General features: G+C 34.0%; 1 protein-coding gene across 1 annotated transcript in view; it reads right to left on the reverse strand.

Annotated features, from left to right (window-relative positions):
- CDH10 (cadherin 10) overlaps positions 1-17,205 on the reverse strand; it is a 138,491-nt gene that overhangs the window by 37,084 nt on the left and 84,202 nt on the right. Inside the window, exons 3-5 of the mRNA XM_045847928.1 lie at positions 7,346-7,640; positions 5,925-6,044; positions 5,328-5,495 (exon numbers count right to left, since the gene is read on the reverse strand). Of these exons, the coding sequence (XP_045703884.1) occupies positions 5,328-5,495; positions 5,925-6,044; positions 7,346-7,640 (583 nt within the window). The remainder of the gene's footprint in view (positions 1-5,327; positions 5,496-5,924; positions 6,045-7,345; positions 7,641-17,205) is intronic.

Here is a 17,205-nt window from a genome sequence, read left to right on the forward strand (position 1 = left end):
TGCTCTGGGTTCTTCATACACAGAAGCATTCCTTTTTTCACACATGGTAAGTACATTCATTTGTTTGGCCGCTGGGATAATAAATCTCTCCAGACTTAAGCTATTTTTATTTAATCTTTGGTTGGCTGTAAAAGAATAACAGCATAGTATTAGGACAGGGAAATAGGTAAGTTTAGAAATACCTGACACATTTCTTTAAAAGGAAAGGGAATGGGAGGCAATCCACCTGTGGAGAACTTATTATATGTTACAATTACTGCTGGATATATTTTATACATGCAAACATGTTTCTTCATTTTGACACTGCATGATAAGTATTGTGTATGTAGCAAATGAGATCTGGAGAAGTTAAATTGCCCAGTTTTTGAAGTTTTCAGGCTTCCTTAAAGAAAGAAGTCTTCCCTTTTTATTCTTTTGAAGGTAACACTCTTGTCAATTCTCTAGTCATTTCCCTGCTTGATGTTCTTTACAGCACCTAATACTCTGCCAGACATCATATTTACATTCATGTGGTTATCATTTTTTTTTTTGTCTACACCTTCAATGGGTAGCTCAGGTCCCTTGCTGACCGCTGCAGCCCAATTCCTGCTTAGAACCTGGGATGTAGGAGGCTCTCAAAAGTTATCTAAGGACCCACGCCTATGCCAGAATTTCTTCTAATACAATATATTATTTTTCTATTGTATTTTCTTGTACATTTCAGCTTCTTAACATGCAGACATTATTTGTTCAATCCTCTTTCTGTCTTTCTTTAATTCCTCCATTTGTTATCCTCCAGCTTCTCCAAAAATGTTTTCTGCTAAAACTAACTGGGATAGACCACCCACGATTTCCCACAGTATGTCAATTCCAACAGCTGCTCTCCAGTGCTCATTTTATTGCCAGTTTTGTCCTTTCCATCCCATTATTGCTTCTTATTAGAATTACCCAATTATAAAAATATGTAAAAATAGGACACACAGCAAAACAAACATTAAAATCACCTGCTATTTCATCACCAAAGATAATCCTCACAATCATTTTGAAGCATGTTTTTGCCTATGCAGAAGATGCCCATTCATAAATAGGTGACTTTGCTAATTTCTAATTTCTTGACCTCTTCTTTCCTATTCTTTTAGCTTATAGTAGTTTTAAGCATTAGTTTTAAGAAAGGATTTAGGTGAAGTGATAGGTTCTCCAAAAATAGCTTCCACTGTAGAGGATGCAGTCAGTACCCCACCCCCCATATTTGGATCAGGGCTGCTCCTCTACCCCCCCCCCATTTGCACTGTGCACACATCCATGATCACCCTATCATTTCACACTGAAATATTCTGCCAGACAACAAGCCACCCATAATCAAAAATCAAGACTCATTAATCTTCATTTGCATAATTGGCAATAAAGTGCTTTCTCCTGGAAGGAAACAAATACATTTTCCCCTTCACTTATTGTTTTTAAAATTAAATTAAAGCACTTGAAATAACTCGAGATTCTGAAAGAATTTCAGCAGAGATATTTTTTTGAGAGTGAAAAATTTACACCTAGAGGAAAAGAACAGAAAATGCTTTCGGAACTCAGTTTTCAGGTGCACCCCAAACTTTGGATCCATTGACTTTGTTTTAGAAGATTACTGTGGTGCATGTGTTGTACTGATGCTCACCTCTAAAACCACAAGATCAATGTGAGAACTTAGATGGGGTACACAGTTCTGTGTTTGTTACTACTGATGACATTTTACTATTGTCAGTGTTTCCCGTGAGTGAAGTGCCCTGTGGTCCAATCTCCCATCAACCTCCTTGTTGTTTGGTAGGATGCAGCCCCACTTCTCTTTGGGTCTTGACATATATCATTCCGTCTCTAACCTCAGGGGTTCTCACATGCTGTTTCCTCTGCTTGCAGGATTCTTCCATCCCTCTGTATGGCTGGGTCTATTTTATCTTAGAAGAAATTATACCTCTTTAATGAGTCACTTTCTTATTTTACCCCCAAACATCACCACTACACACGTTCCTCCTTATCCGGGACTGAGCCAATCCCCTGTGTGTACACAGTGCTTCTGTTTATGTACAGTTTGCCTCCCCTGCTTTAATGAAAGGTCATAGGGACAAGAAACAGTGTAGGGTTTTTTTTTGGCAAAATTAATATATCTAGCATCTAAAGTAGTGTTTGGTGTAATAGAATCCTCAATACATATTTTTAGATAAATAAGTTCATGATTTCACTGGAAGAATTCCTTATACATTGTATCAAAGTTCTCAGCACAAAGTTCTTATTCTCCGCACAATTGGCATCTTGGGCCCAGTGGCTCTTCATCATGAGAATTCTAAGGATGTTTAGCAGCATCCCTGGCTCACACCTATTAGATGCCAGGAGTGCCCACCAACTCGGACAAGCAAAAAATGCCTCCATTCACTTGCTCTGGGGGCAAAATTTTCCCTGACTGAGAATAATTGTTGTAGATTCACATGATAAAATAAACTGAACAGTGAAGGAAGACATCTGAGTTTTCTTGTGCCCCTTTCCTTTCCAAATGACTGAGGTTTGTATCTTCCACAGATGTAGCATATTGGGGAATGTTGAATTTGGGTCAACCCACATGCACGGAAGTTCAAGTTCTAACTCCACTTTTATAATACTGCATAATGGTGATGATGAAGATAGGGCAGCAATTGCACAAATCACCATCACTGAGCATGTCAATACACTAGGGGAAATCACTAAGTGTTTCATAGGTATTAAATTATTTAGCTTTATATCACTCCATGGACTACACATTGCTATTCAATTTTATTCAATTGACCGAGGTGGCAAGGTACTAAGTGGAGAAGTCAGCAGTGGGACTCAGGCAGGGTAACTCCACAGTCTGCTCCAAAGATGTCTTACTTGACAGCCTCTAGCCAGGCCACCCCCTCTCACAGACCCATCATTGGCTGGAAATGTGGTAAGTCTGAATTGAGACTTGACATAACTAGAAAATACTTGATGTAAGTGGGTATTTCAAAGAGTGATGGGAGAAAAGAATGTAAAATATCTGAATAAGTTTTACATTGATGATGTATTTAAAGGATAACATTGGGTTAATAAAATATAATATTTAAATAGATACCCTCTGCTTTAATTTTTTAATGCATGGCTGATAGAAATTTTAAAATTACAAACGTGGCACATGCTTTTGGTTTGTAGTATATTTCTGTGAAGCAGCACTGATTTGATTTTGCTCTCATTTCCTCTCTGAACCTCCTCTACTTCTTCCACGCATTGGGAATAATAAAAATAACAATGTGAGATTTCAACAATGTTCCATGTGATAGGCTTCATAAACTATGGGACCCTCTCCAAAACTTGGCTAGTTAATGCAATGATGTAAAAAGTTAAAAACTAATGTTCCAGATGTTAGATGACAAATTATCAAGCAGCATTCTAATTGCTGTGATTGAGTGTTCCCAAGAGTAAAATATGGTTGCAAGTATCATAGAAGAAAAGGTAATTGAGAAAATAAAAATCCATAAATTAGTCTCCATCTATGATTAAAAAATAATGAGACAAGATATAGTACACTCTGAAATTTCTGTAAATGGGTTTGTTCATACATCTGGAGGGACTGACAACAACCCACATCTGCCATCACTTGCAATGGGGCCCTCCTTCACTCATGTGTAGACTGGAGGCCACAAAACTCTCCTGAATCAGCTGGTCTAATTGCATTAAGTAGGTCAGCAAATAGTGTGGTATAAGGCTCAATAAAAATATGATGTGGAAAATATAAATTATACTTTATTATTATCATTATCATTATTATTACTATTTTAGGGCTTGAATAATGTTCCTACCAGATACCAAGTAGAAAAAGAATAATCATTGAATGAATTAATAGAGATGTTATAACAGATAAAAATAATAAAATATATGTTTAAATACATCATAAAATATATGATATATAAAATGTGAAATTTAAGTTCAATGTAACCGGAAACATCTTTAGAACTGTTCTGAAACACACTATAAAGGATAACAATTGGTTTCCTTTTCCCTGCCAGTAGTAAATGTAACCTGGAGCTGAAACCTTGTTTGTTGAAAGGCACATGAGCAAGCACCTTTCTCCCTATATTTTGGGCCAGGCACCACACTACCAGACCTGACAGTCATGAACCTTAATCATTGAACAAAATAATCATCACAACACATAAGCATATGATTAGTCTGCTCAACAAAATTCCATTTGGATTTTGCAATATTTCTACACACATGACTGTAAACAATTCAGTTCAAATAATGCACTTGGAATAATAACTTTGAAGTTAGAAAAACAATAGCACAAAAAGAGGTAAAATGCTTTATAAAGAGTCCAAATAATACAGTGAATTCTTAGACCATAATTTTCTCTGCAAGGATCTTTTGTGTAAAAATGTAAATACGACAATAAATGTTAATACTTTGTCACAAAGGTCCACCTAAGATTAGAGAATTGATTCAGAAGTCAATGCACAGGAAATACTAAAATTAAGTACACCGATCACACTAGAGCCTACGTGTTTATGCCACGTTCCTAACAATGTGAAGTTTCAACTTGAGCATAGGATCTTTCAGAATACCGGGAAACTGGCTAAGTCTTGGGAACGTCCATTGAGACCTAATAAAATCCTCTCTAGCTGCACATCTACCAAAATTGTGAGAAAAGAAAGTAAGTGCATGTCTTGTAAGGTCAGAAGTTAATGGTTTTTTACCTATTTATGATCTATTTTGAGAATTTGAAGGTTAATTCTATAACACAGAATATATCTATAAATAGATAAGTATATGAAATGTTTTATTTATGATTGCTATTCCAAACACAGACATATTAAATGCAGATCTGGCACAGTAGTATTAAGTGCAAATCTGATTAGTTTGTAAAGTTCTCTCTATGTAGCCCTTTCTAATATGTCAGATTATATTGTTTACTGAAAAAATATTACCCTCAAGTTAAAATCCTCCTTAGTAAATTTTAAGTGGAAATAAACACATTCATTGTCAAATTATGACTTACTTTGTTTTCCAATAAAACATTATTTTCTTTTGCTAACTGAATTAAATAGCTTTAGATTACAATTGTAGATGAAAAGTATATGTATGAAGTGGTTTTGTAATTTCCTTGTATCTGAACAAAATTTCTGAAATATTTAGTTTTTAATCTTTAAATAATAATGAATTCTTCAGCATAGACACCTATTTTTTTTTATTTTTGTAGCACACTTTCAATGTGTTTTCAATTAAATAATGGACAGTTATTTGGGTTTTTTTTTTTCTGTTCTTTTTTTTTACTCTAAAGCTCTTGCCCTGCAGAAAGACCTTGAAAGGCGGCTTACTCTGGGGGAAGCGCGGCGGGTTGTCATTGACGTCCGTCAGCGTGATGTTCACGGTGGTGGTCCCTGAGAGGCCGCCCATCTGGCCGCCCATGTCCTTGGCTTGGATCACCACTTGGTACTGCTCCCTGTTTTCTCTGTTCATATTTGGTAAAGCAGTCCGGATGATACCTTGAAGAAAATATAAAAACATTTGTTACCATCATTGAAATATTAATTATTTATTGTTTAAACTCACAAATTGTACATCTAACCTAGTGACTTTTGAAAAATATGTGTTTTCCTTATGAATTTTTATTTGCCTAGAAATTGTAAAAGCTATTCAATGCACATGTTTTACAATTTGTGTTGTTTTCCTATGTCCTAAAAAATACTGTATGTGCTTCATAGTGACCTAAAGCCATATGTGAAAACATAACAACAGCTATATTTTCATTAACTCAATCATTCAGCACTGAGCTTGTAAATCTCTTAAGTGTGGCATCATCACTCTGCTGGGGCTATTAATGTTAATGTTTTTTGCTTATTTTCCCACTGTTTTTCCTATTTATAGGGGTCGTAAAGACTATTGAATTAGCAAACCAATTCATGACTCCTGACCTGTTTCAGGCTCCACAGAGAAATATGGCTGCCCTTGGAGAATGCTGTAAATGACTCTGGCGCTGTTCCCGTAGGAAGGGTCATCGGCATCAGTGGCTGTGACTTGCACCACAGAAGTACCTGAAGTATCCAAATTCAGCTTAGTTCTGCACAGTACCAGAAGGAGGAGCAAAAGCACTGGTTTTCATGGAAGACTTGAATGATTTTTGGTGTTAATAATGACCTCTTAAAGAAAAATTATTGATAATGTAGATAGATGAAAATCATATGTAAAGTTACTATAGGTAAACTCTGAATTCAATTACATATTTACTTAGCCAACAAGTGTATTTTTATGCATGCAATAGATAATGCTTGAGTTACTAGATTATAAAAAATGCAATCACTTTACAAATGCTCAGATTTGATACTTAAATTCATTTTTACATAATAGATTTGTTTCACATAAAGGACATATCTATCTAATCACAAAGGAGTGAGTATGCTCCTCTTTCCCTCTCTCCACTAATTAACTATAAAAATAATTAACATCTGCTCCAGAATATGTTTTTATGAATAGATTAAAGTTTAAATTTAGAAACAATCCAAGAAGATCCCATGTTCCATGAACTATTAAAAGCTATTTAATAAAGTTCAAGATATTTAAAAGGGCTTTATAATAAGGCAACTGGCAAAAGTCCTTGGGATTTAATGAAGTAAATATTAAATAATACTCTCAGAACAATGCTTTTGAGAAATGAAGAGGTGAAAATTTGCTACCACAACTGTTGAAAGAAAAAAAATTGTAGTTGTTTTATTAGTTAATACAATTTCTCCCACATTTGAGAAATGAATCTACTAAATCCAAATATATCTCTAAAACTGTTATTATTTTTTTATGTTTTTTATACTCCTCTGTTTCATAAAAAATGCAGTCTATGTAAAAATAATTGGATAATCTCATCAATTCCATCATGCATCTTGTCGAGATAATGCAGACAAACTCTAGGCAAATGACTAGAATATAACATATATGACATATATATATATATATATAAAACAATAAATGACATATATATATATGTAAATATATTATATCTATGCTCCAAATGTACTTACAGTATATTTGGTGTCAGAATATTACACAGCTATTATTCAAATCCATGTTACAAAAAAAATTTTCATAGTTTTCTACTGGGGTAAATGGCATTTTCTTGGATTTTTGAGGAAAGTGTCTACTTCATTTGTATTGTAAGATTTACAAACATATGGGAACTGGGAGAGGCACTCATTTTTTTCTTACATCTTAAATGAGAAAATTATGTGTATATTCTTAGTAGGGAATCAGAGGTGATTTCAATGAATTGATCATGATATTTTAAGAATTCCTTGATGTTTTAATACTTTTTAGATACCATGATAACTGTTGTGAATAAACTTACCTACAACGGACATTTCAGGAACACTAGCTGTATAAATTTCCTCTGGGAATGTTGGCTCATTGTCATTAATATCATGGATTTTTATCACAAACTCAGACTCTGGTTCCACTGGCCTCAAAGTTCTTCTGTTAATAGCTTGTGCACGTAGAGTATAAAAGGCCTTTTCTTCCCTATCAATTCTTCGTGTGGCATGAATGTCACCTGTTTTTTCATCAATAATAAAAAGAGTACCAGCTCCATCTCCAGATAAAATATATTTGAGTGATCCATCTCCTTTATCTTGGTCTGAATGAAGCTGGGGGAATAAAAAAGAGTCTATCCATGATAATGTCTGAAGGTACATAATGCTGAAAGAATTCACAAAGGCCTCTCATGTCCCATCACTGAATAATGGGGCCAGTTATCTTAGTTTTTGAAATGAGAACTGAATAAGTATGATCACACTCATCTATATACTATAAACAATAGGTCTAGCCTTTCACATATTAGGGTGATTTTTATTCTAAATGGTAATAAAAAGAAATGAAACACTGTTCCCCCTTTGCTTTGCTTAGCAAATAACTTTTCATAAGCAAAAAACTCCTGTTAAAGATATAAGTCATCAGTCTTAATGTGCTGGTGTAAAAATTGCTTCTCTCATTTCTTTCTGAGTGGAAAATCATTTTGCTCTCATATTATGCAGGAAATCCATCTCCTATAAACTTATTAGTTACTGTATTTCCATTAGGAGTAGTAGTGATACCTTAAGAATGGTAAGAGAGGCGAAGTTGTATGGGACGTCGTTAGAGACACGATGCATCATTTGGATTTCATATAAAAATGACTGTCCAACATCTATTTTTGAAGCTCAGAGAAAGAATACAAGTGGATATCCACATAAAATGTGTCTACATATTTTAAATTATAAATTGAGTTAATAAACTATAAAATAAAATATGCTGTATCTAGCCTTCTACCTTGTCAAATCTATGTTCTTAACAACCTCAAACAAGAATTCTTGTGTGTATTCTTCTGTATAAGAATAAGGCAATGCAGGACAAGTCTTTTTCCTAGCCCCTGGCTCATGCTCATAACACCCACCTTCCAGAATCAAGTCATCATGTCAGAGAGCTCTGGTCACATTCATGTAGACATCTAAACCCAGTACACACCCTATTTTAATGCCACTGCCAGCCCAGGAGCCCATGTGTCATGGGCAAATTCCTTCTATGTTGTTCTTTTAACAGATGCCCATTAGGCCAACCCTCAGGATTGCGGGGGCACATGACAGTTAGCTAGTCTGGCTTTCAGGCGCCAGACCTGGAAAAGACTCTCTTTAGATGCAGAAGCAAACTCAGGGATGTTTGATATAGGATAATCAGTTCCAAGAGTCTCTAGTGCAGTCTTTCCATTGCCAACCACAGAAGTCTTACCCTGGAGGGATGGGCTCAGTCACGGTAGGAACACATCATGGCTTTGTGAAACACAATTACTATAACTTTCTGTTCAATTGTACCAACCAACTACAAATATTTTCTTTGCTAGGATCATAGTTTATTTGTAATAATTATACATTAAAAAGGTTTTTATTTTGTTTTGTATTCAGATAAGAAATATAAAAACAATGTATAGATTCTCCAAATTTCTGAACAGCATTTATAATAACTTAGACTCATAAATGTTTTGTTGATATTCATATAAAATGTAGTAATAAATCAGAATAGGCACACTAATCTGTAGCTTAGAAAATTAAACATTGAAGAATGTATTTTTCAATTGTACAAAAAATTATAGATGTTGTAGAGACATATTATCTAAATAGGTTTGATTTTTGTTCTTTAGATGATTTACAACAAACATTTTCATCTAACTAAATGTAAAAAATATTACATTGATTTTTTCAATTGAAATAGAATTTTGTTTATTTGAAAGTTTCCTTTATGGGAGCTTATGCCAATGAATGTAACTGAAAATATTTTTATACAAACACCACTTTTGAAAATTAAATACATACTTTAAAACATATATATGACTAATATATTGTATTACTGGTATTGCTGGCTCTTCAAAAGCAGTCTACTTTTTTGTTAATGGTTTGCAGTAATTAGTATTTAGCCATCAAATTTGAATCAGACTCCATTTTTATGATTTCTGAACAAATAGCTCATTATTACAGACATCATAGATAAAGAAAACCCCAAATGGACACATACTTCAAAGGAAAAGAAGTCAGGCAACAATTTTTAGCATTTTTTTTGCCATTCATAAACAACAAAGCAAGGTTGAGAAATTCTAGAAATAGCTGCTTTTAACTAAAAACCTCTCAGAAATAACTTATAAATGTATTGTACAAGGAAAGGTTCCCAAAAAGTCAAAAGATTGATGCTTTTTAGTAACTGAAATTGCAGGTAGTTGCCAGGAAACTTTCCAATTATATGAATATGAAACAGTGGCAATTTTCCAAAAGGCGGCGTAAGTGTTGCATATTTCTTACTTTGTCTGGGAATCAAAATAGTTGAAGAATGATTATTGATATTATTGGGTTGGCCCAAAAGTTTATTTGTTTTTTTCCTGAGATAGCTCTGATAGTATTGAGTTGTCTTTAACCATCAGTGTGCATTAAAAAAAAATTAAAATTGGTGATTTTTTTGTGTAGTCATTTAATATTGAAGATGAAAGAAAATAAGCAACATTTTGGGCATATTATGCTTTATTATTTCAAGAAAAGTATAAATGGACCCTGGCTGGTGTGGCTCAGTGGATTGAGTGCCAGCCTGTGAACCAAAGGGTTGCCGGTTCGATTCCCATTCAGGGCACATGCCTGCATTGCAGACCAGGTCCCCAGTAGGGGACACATGAGAGGCATACACACTGATGTTTCCCTCTTCTCTCTCCCTTCCCCTCTCTCTAACAAATAAATAAGTAAAGTCTTTAAAATAATAAATACATAAATTTAAAAAGTAAATATACAACTGAAACACAAAAATAAAAAAAAAGATTGATGCAGTGCAGGAGAAGGTGCTCTGACTGATTGAACAAGTCAAAAGTGGTTTGCAAAGGTGTGTTGTGAAGTTTTGTGCTGGAGATTTCTAACTAGACTATGCTCCACTGTCAGTAGACCTGGTGAAGTTGATAGCTATGACATGGAGACATTAATTGAGGAAAAACAACATTATAACACGTCAAGGACAGCTGAGATACTAAAAATTTTCAAATCAGTACAGTTATTGTTGAAAATGAAAGATATGTCTCTTATTTTGTGGAAATAAAACCACACAAACTTTTTGGCCAACCCAGTAGTAATCATTTGATCACATAAATTTGTGGTTTGCAGTACACATTTCTGATGTTTAATGTCTATTCTTCCAACAATTTTAATTGAGAAGTGTTTGCTTACTCTTATAAGTATCAGGTATGTCTAAAGAAAATCAACAATTCCATTCTAGTGTTATGAAAGATTCAAACACTACATAATGGCAATTCACAAGACAACCCATAAAATAGCCCGCAGAAACTAGTGAGGTTTCTTAAGTATATAACACCTAAATTACTTGATAAAGAATAAGAAGAGGTTTAAATGTGGGATTTTCTTGTATTTTCCAAATTGTACATCTCATGGGAAATACTGGATTAATATAGAACACAGATTCAAAGCAGGGAGAATGTAAGGCAAGATGGGAATCAACACCACCTCTGTTACTTTAATCAGTTAATCACACAAAGGAATGCTGCCAGTATTGTTGAGGTTTTAATTTTAATAATGCTCACTTTTGGAATACGAATCACAGCAGGGTTTTTAATCTTCACCTATACTATAGGGAGTGAAAATTAAAGCTCACATCTTGTGAGTTTCTGTTGGATTAGAAAATTGAACATGGTATTAGGGAATCAAAAAGATGAGGATTGGAAGTTGAACTGTGGTTTTGAGAATCCGAAATAAAAAGGTTTCTACCATCTCATGACTAAGAACAATAATTGGACCTATGAATTTGTAAGTTTTGGTCCAAAAGAGCCAGACTTACAATAACACTTCCTTTTTTTTAAAGATTTTTTAATTTATTTATTTTTAGAGAGGGAAGGGAGGGAGGGAGAGAGAGAGAGAAACATCAATGTGTGGTTGCTGGTGGTTATAGCCTGCAACCCAGGCATCTACCCTGGCTGGGAATCAAACCTGCGACACTTTGGTTCGCAGCCCACGCTCAATCCACTGAGCCAGGGCTACGATAACATTTTCTTGAACCATCAGAAAAATGCCTTCTTCTTCTTTTTTATTTCTTACAGAGGGAAACAAGACCACAAACCCTAGAATGAAAGGTCAAAAACCATGTTTGGGCACTTTGCCATTAGCTTGTGTTTACTAAAAATCTTATTTAAATATAGATATTTGAGAAATGCACAAGTAAAAGAAACAGCAACTATAAAACAGAGAGACATTTCTATATCTCATGAGATTAGGGGAGTTGCTCCTTCCTCTAAAGGAAACAGCTGGGGAATGAGAACTAATAATAGGTAACCTACACTGATATTGATTATTTCCTCAATGAAAGAAACAGTTAAAGAAAAAGAGCAATGGACTGAATCCTTTTATTAAAGTCTCTTGCCTAAGCCCACCCTCTTCCAAGTTTCTTCTTATCACTTTAATTTATTTCAAGGTCCTTCGTATACTTTTTTCACCCTTACCCGGGTATTGTTTCTTCTCTCCTTTTCTTGTGTGTTAATAGAATTTTATTTTATTTTAATTCATATATTAAGTAATTATCAGATGAGTGTTAGTACTAACAATTGTATCTTTTTTGCTAATCTTCATTTTTACATTTGGATGTTATTTATCAATATGTGGATTTATTAAACATTTAATTGAATAAAATCACTGGTATCTGTTACTGAGAAGTGGGATTATGGATTATGTGTCAAATCACTTACAGCATCTACTTTGAAATAACTTTTATATTGATTTGACCTTGTGCTATTTTATTGTGTGAGACATTAAGTTTTCTTTAAATGGAGAAAAATGTCAGATTATTGAGGCTTTAGTTCCTCAGTAACACCTGTTCTTTGGTGTGAAACATTTGTGTCACAAATCTTTAAGAAGAATTTTATGTTAATACTGACCTTTCCTTTCCTTGAGGAAAACCTATTAAATATTCACAACCTGCTATGTTCCCTGTAAATTCACAAGCAGATAAAGGACATGGCAAGATACAAGACAATTAATGAAAACAGAACAGGCTCTGCACTGCACATTTAAAAGGCATTTCCTACTACTTCACTTTTTCTTTAGAGGTGGTTAATTATAACTCACTGCTTATATTGAGAAGTTTAATAATTAAAACTAAACAATCCATTGAATGTAAAGACATTCTTTAAGTGCAGATGATTTAATGAAAGTCGGGTAATTTGACATGCAGCAGGCTTCTGCTATTTTTACAACATTTCATGTCAAGCACTCATCTTAAGATTTGTCTAAAACTAATTTTTATCATCGAAAAGTGGTCTTGTGTCTTATAGAGTTTAAGGTCCTCTTGATTTTTTTGTAATTTTTGGAATAAAGGAAGAAACAAACCCAACTAATTCTTTAACTCACAGAAGTTAGAGTATGAAGGCACTTCAGGATAAGTACTATGTCAGTGGAAACTTGAGCTCTTAACATCAGTCCATTTTTATTTTTCAGTTTCTCACAATCAATGAGGACTTATTTTAATCTCTTATGTTACTTATTTTATTTATTCATTTAAAATGTTACTTATTTTAATTTCTTATGTTAATCTCATATGTTACATCATATTTTCACCCTGTCTGGAAGAAAAAAGAAAAGCAAGTTTATAAAGTGAAAAACCATATCTATCAATTCTGCCTATAGAAGTTGATTACTAGTTCAGAAGGACATATTTTTGTGTGAGATTATTCCTCTTTCAGAATATTGATGCCTATTGGATAATGGTAATTGTTGGTATTTGGTTATACTTAAGAAACTTGGAAAAGGTTCTAAAGGAAATTAGAATTATATTAGTAGAATTATATGCTAATTATGTTTTTAATTGTTGAACTAGTTCTTTGAAAGATGAATCTTGATGAATAAATCACAAGGACTATACCATTCACTTTCTGATTTAACAATTTTGCATTTTTGAGTTGTTCATTAACTTAACAGATTAAGAAATTATTAAATAGATTTGCTAATGCACAGTTACAATTTTATGCCTGCTGTTCTTCCAAACAATAAATGTTATATTTGTTTAAAAAATCCAGATTGCAGCAAATATGCCACACTATTCCAGTAGCATCATCATTAGCATTTTGCTCTTAGTGCTCTAGTAAGACAACATCAAGTGGAAAATAAGGCATTCAATCAAATAGCTTTAAATTTACATCCCATAAGAAATATTAGTGAAGGTGGCCCAGCATCGGGAAGCAGCTGAAGGCATGGGAGAGCATGCAAACACAATCTGGTCAGAAGTCAATAGTAGTTACTCATTTTGTTGAGACTGGGGAAATAAGGAAAAAGCAATAAAGTATCTTAAAATGGAGTAGATGAAGCTTACAGAGAAGGCTGAGCATTATTTTAATATTAATAACAAAGAAAATAATAGACTAAACTGTATGAATCCAAATAACATCATTTTTTTCCTTCACAAATACAAATGGGGAAAATAAAGTTTAACAATGGAATGGATTAGGTAAAAACAATTATAATAATTTAAGAATATTGCCCATCTATGATTTAAATTGATAAATCCTTTTCTGAACACCTTCTTTCTAAGGCCAGAGGAAAGCATAGAGGATTAAACAATGGATGGACAATGAAGTCTACATAGCTTAAGGTCTGGCACAAAAATTAAGTGATTTAGCTCTGCCTGGCATGGCTCAGTGGGTTGAATGCTGGCTTGTGATTCAGTATGTTGCTGGTTCGACTCCCAGGCTACATGCCCGGGTTGCTAGCCAGGTCCCCAGTGGAAAGTGCCAAGAAGCAACCACACATTTATGTTTCTCTCCATCTCTTTCTCCCTACCTACCCCTCTATAATAATAAATAAATAAAATCTTTAAAAATAAGTGATTTATTTTCCACACTTGAAAGTGTTCTCTAGAAATCTCTTCCAGGAGGATAAACCTTAGTGGGATCTGGATTTAATAATTAGGAATACCCCTTCCCATTTGGTCTTCCAAAAAGTGCAGACAGCTGAAAATTGACCACCCTGACTGGTGAGTTGAGTCTGGGATTCTCCTTGAGTATCGAGGAAGCCCTTTGAAGACTTTAGGGATTAGGCAAGACCTTATAACAGGTCAGGTTTCTTTACAGAGTGCTATAAAAATTCAAGAAAACATCACCTGCTAGAAATGCTGCTGACTCACATCTTAAAGTGTCTCAAGAGGGCACATGTCTTTACTTGTATTATCAAGATACCAAGATTACACTGAAGGAATTTATTTAAGTTTTTTTATAGACATATTTTTTAAAATGCATTATATGCTTTAAGACCTTAAATGGTACACATAAAACACAGTGGAAACATTCTTTCTAATGGTCAATTTATCCTTTCAAAAGAGAGTTTTTGGGGAAATAGTTTAGAGAAAGTTTATATTCTTCTAGAAGTCTAAAATTTTCTTTCTTACAGTTTTGAAAATCACTAAATTATATCAAGTATCCCCTTGGTGATTGAAAATGACATTGAACATTTTATCTCTCCTTTTCCCCCCAAAATTGAAGTCTTCTTAAGTATCCTGGATTTACAAGAATATATGTAAATGCATATCTAAAAAGTTGTTGAGTAAATTCAAAATATTTAAAACTGAGGGATTTATTTTGAATAACAAGGTGAAAAAAATAGAGCTAAAAACATAATGAATGATCACCTCTTTTCTGTGGGCTGCTGAGGCAGCTGAGAATCTTTCCTTTTTCCTTTTTGCCAAGAAAGGTACAGTGACCGAAAAGGTGAAAGAAAGACGGTTAGGGATATTGATTGAAAGAGTTTATTTAAATAAATATTTCTTGAACTGGGTTGAACTAAACTAAACTAAACTGAAGAGAGTGATGAGACCTCTCTGTGTGGTATTTTAGGACTCAAATTTCAGAGATTATTGCTACAGAGACAGTATTTGAAGCTGTTAGGTTGTATCTTGAAAGCTATTGAGTGAAAAGTACATGATCGCATGCCCATAGGAGAAGGACCACACAGCTGCCTGCTCTCTCTCTGTTATGATCAAGGAAGAGAAAAATTAAAAGAAGTTTTGATCTTTACATTTACTGTATTTTTCAAAGAGCTGGCTAAAATGAGAATCTAACCAAGGGGTATGAACACTATCCTAGAAAAACATGTGTTCATGTGTGTGTTGTCTGTGGGTAAAAGACAATGTTTCATGTGATATCAGGAAGTTCAAATACCTTCTGCAATATAGCCATAGACACTAGATTTTAAAAAGTCCCTAGTTCAGGTTGACTTTCTATGTTTTTCCATACAGAAAAACAAATGGAGAAATCAAGAAAATGTCCTCATTAAAAACAAGATTGCTCGTTTGCTTGAGAGACATTCATGCCTTCAGTAAATTCTGAGACCTATTCCCCAAACTTATCAGACAATATCTTGCCTCTACAACTTATGTCCTTCCTGTGGTCTTGATTTATCTACCTTGCAAATTCTTATTCATCTATAAATTTCCTACACAAAGTCCTTTTTCAAATATCTTTGCAAGGCTACATTGACCCCTATTCCTTTTGTGCCCCAATTCTAATTTGTGTGTTTTGTATGACATATATATAGACACACACACATATATATACCTATGTAGATTTTGAACTATTATTTTTATGTTTTTATGGAGCTACACATACATTTCTGTTGATGTTAAGAATCAAATATTCCATTCTTTGGGACTCCTAACTTTTCACAGTACACATTTCTTTATAGACGAATAGACATCAAAGTCAAATGCAATAGACATGAGAAATAAAGAGCTCATTTTGTGCTATTTCTTTGGAAAAGCTAAGAATTTTGGTTGAAGTAAAATGGAATTAGAAGTCTATAATAAAAAGTGGGCATTGGTCATGCTACACTGTAAGTATAAATGTACTTTTAAAAAAATTTTCATATTAAAGAAGATGGGGCTGTGAGTTAGATAGAAATTCCAGTTAACTACAAGATTGATTCAGTGGAATATATCCACATGAATATCATACAAATTTGTTTTTTTTCATTAGTAGCAAGAAGTATAAATATAAATATAAATTTGTCTCTGAAACTATATGATAAGTCATTGCAGACATCTGCAATTTATCTTAAGATTGTGATAAGATAGTTGGGAAATAATAACAGGCAACACTGTCACTGAAAACCTATAGAACATCTAGATGGATTACCAAAAATCACACTCCCAAGGCCACACTGCTGTGTTCACCAGGAACTGAAAGAACTAAAACCTGGGAGGAGAGAATTGTACAAAGGTAAACTGTGGATTGGCAGTTGCTCTTTCCCTAGGGAAATTTGCCAGTTTGGGACTGGACTTGGAGGTAAGGATCAGCGATTGTCCAAAAAAGAGCATGAAAAAGAAATGAGAAAAAAAATTAGAGTTCATGTTGAAGTGGAATGAAAATATTGAAGCAATGAAGGTCCTCAAATGCTCTGCCAAGCTTCTCATAAGACATGTGTTGAATTATTAGTCCATAGATGGCCACATTCTCTGCCTTCTGAGCTTTCCTTTTTTTAGTTTACATTAAACCACAAACTCTTCCACAACTACCTAAACTTCTTCCAAGCTGCTGAAGCTAAGTGGTTCCATCCTTTGTGAAGACAATCTCCCAGAGCCCTCTGACATGTTCCAAAGGGACTTTCTGAGATTCAAACTTTATTTATTTATAGCTCTTAGCTTCTGATCCTTCTTCACAAG

Source organism: Phyllostomus hastatus, unplaced genomic scaffold, assembly GCF_019186645.2.
Source record: "Phyllostomus hastatus isolate PE091 unplaced genomic scaffold, TTU_PhHast_1.1 phas_contig_58, whole genome shotgun sequence".
Taxonomy (NCBI): domain Eukaryota; kingdom Metazoa; phylum Chordata; class Mammalia; order Chiroptera; family Phyllostomidae; genus Phyllostomus; species Phyllostomus hastatus.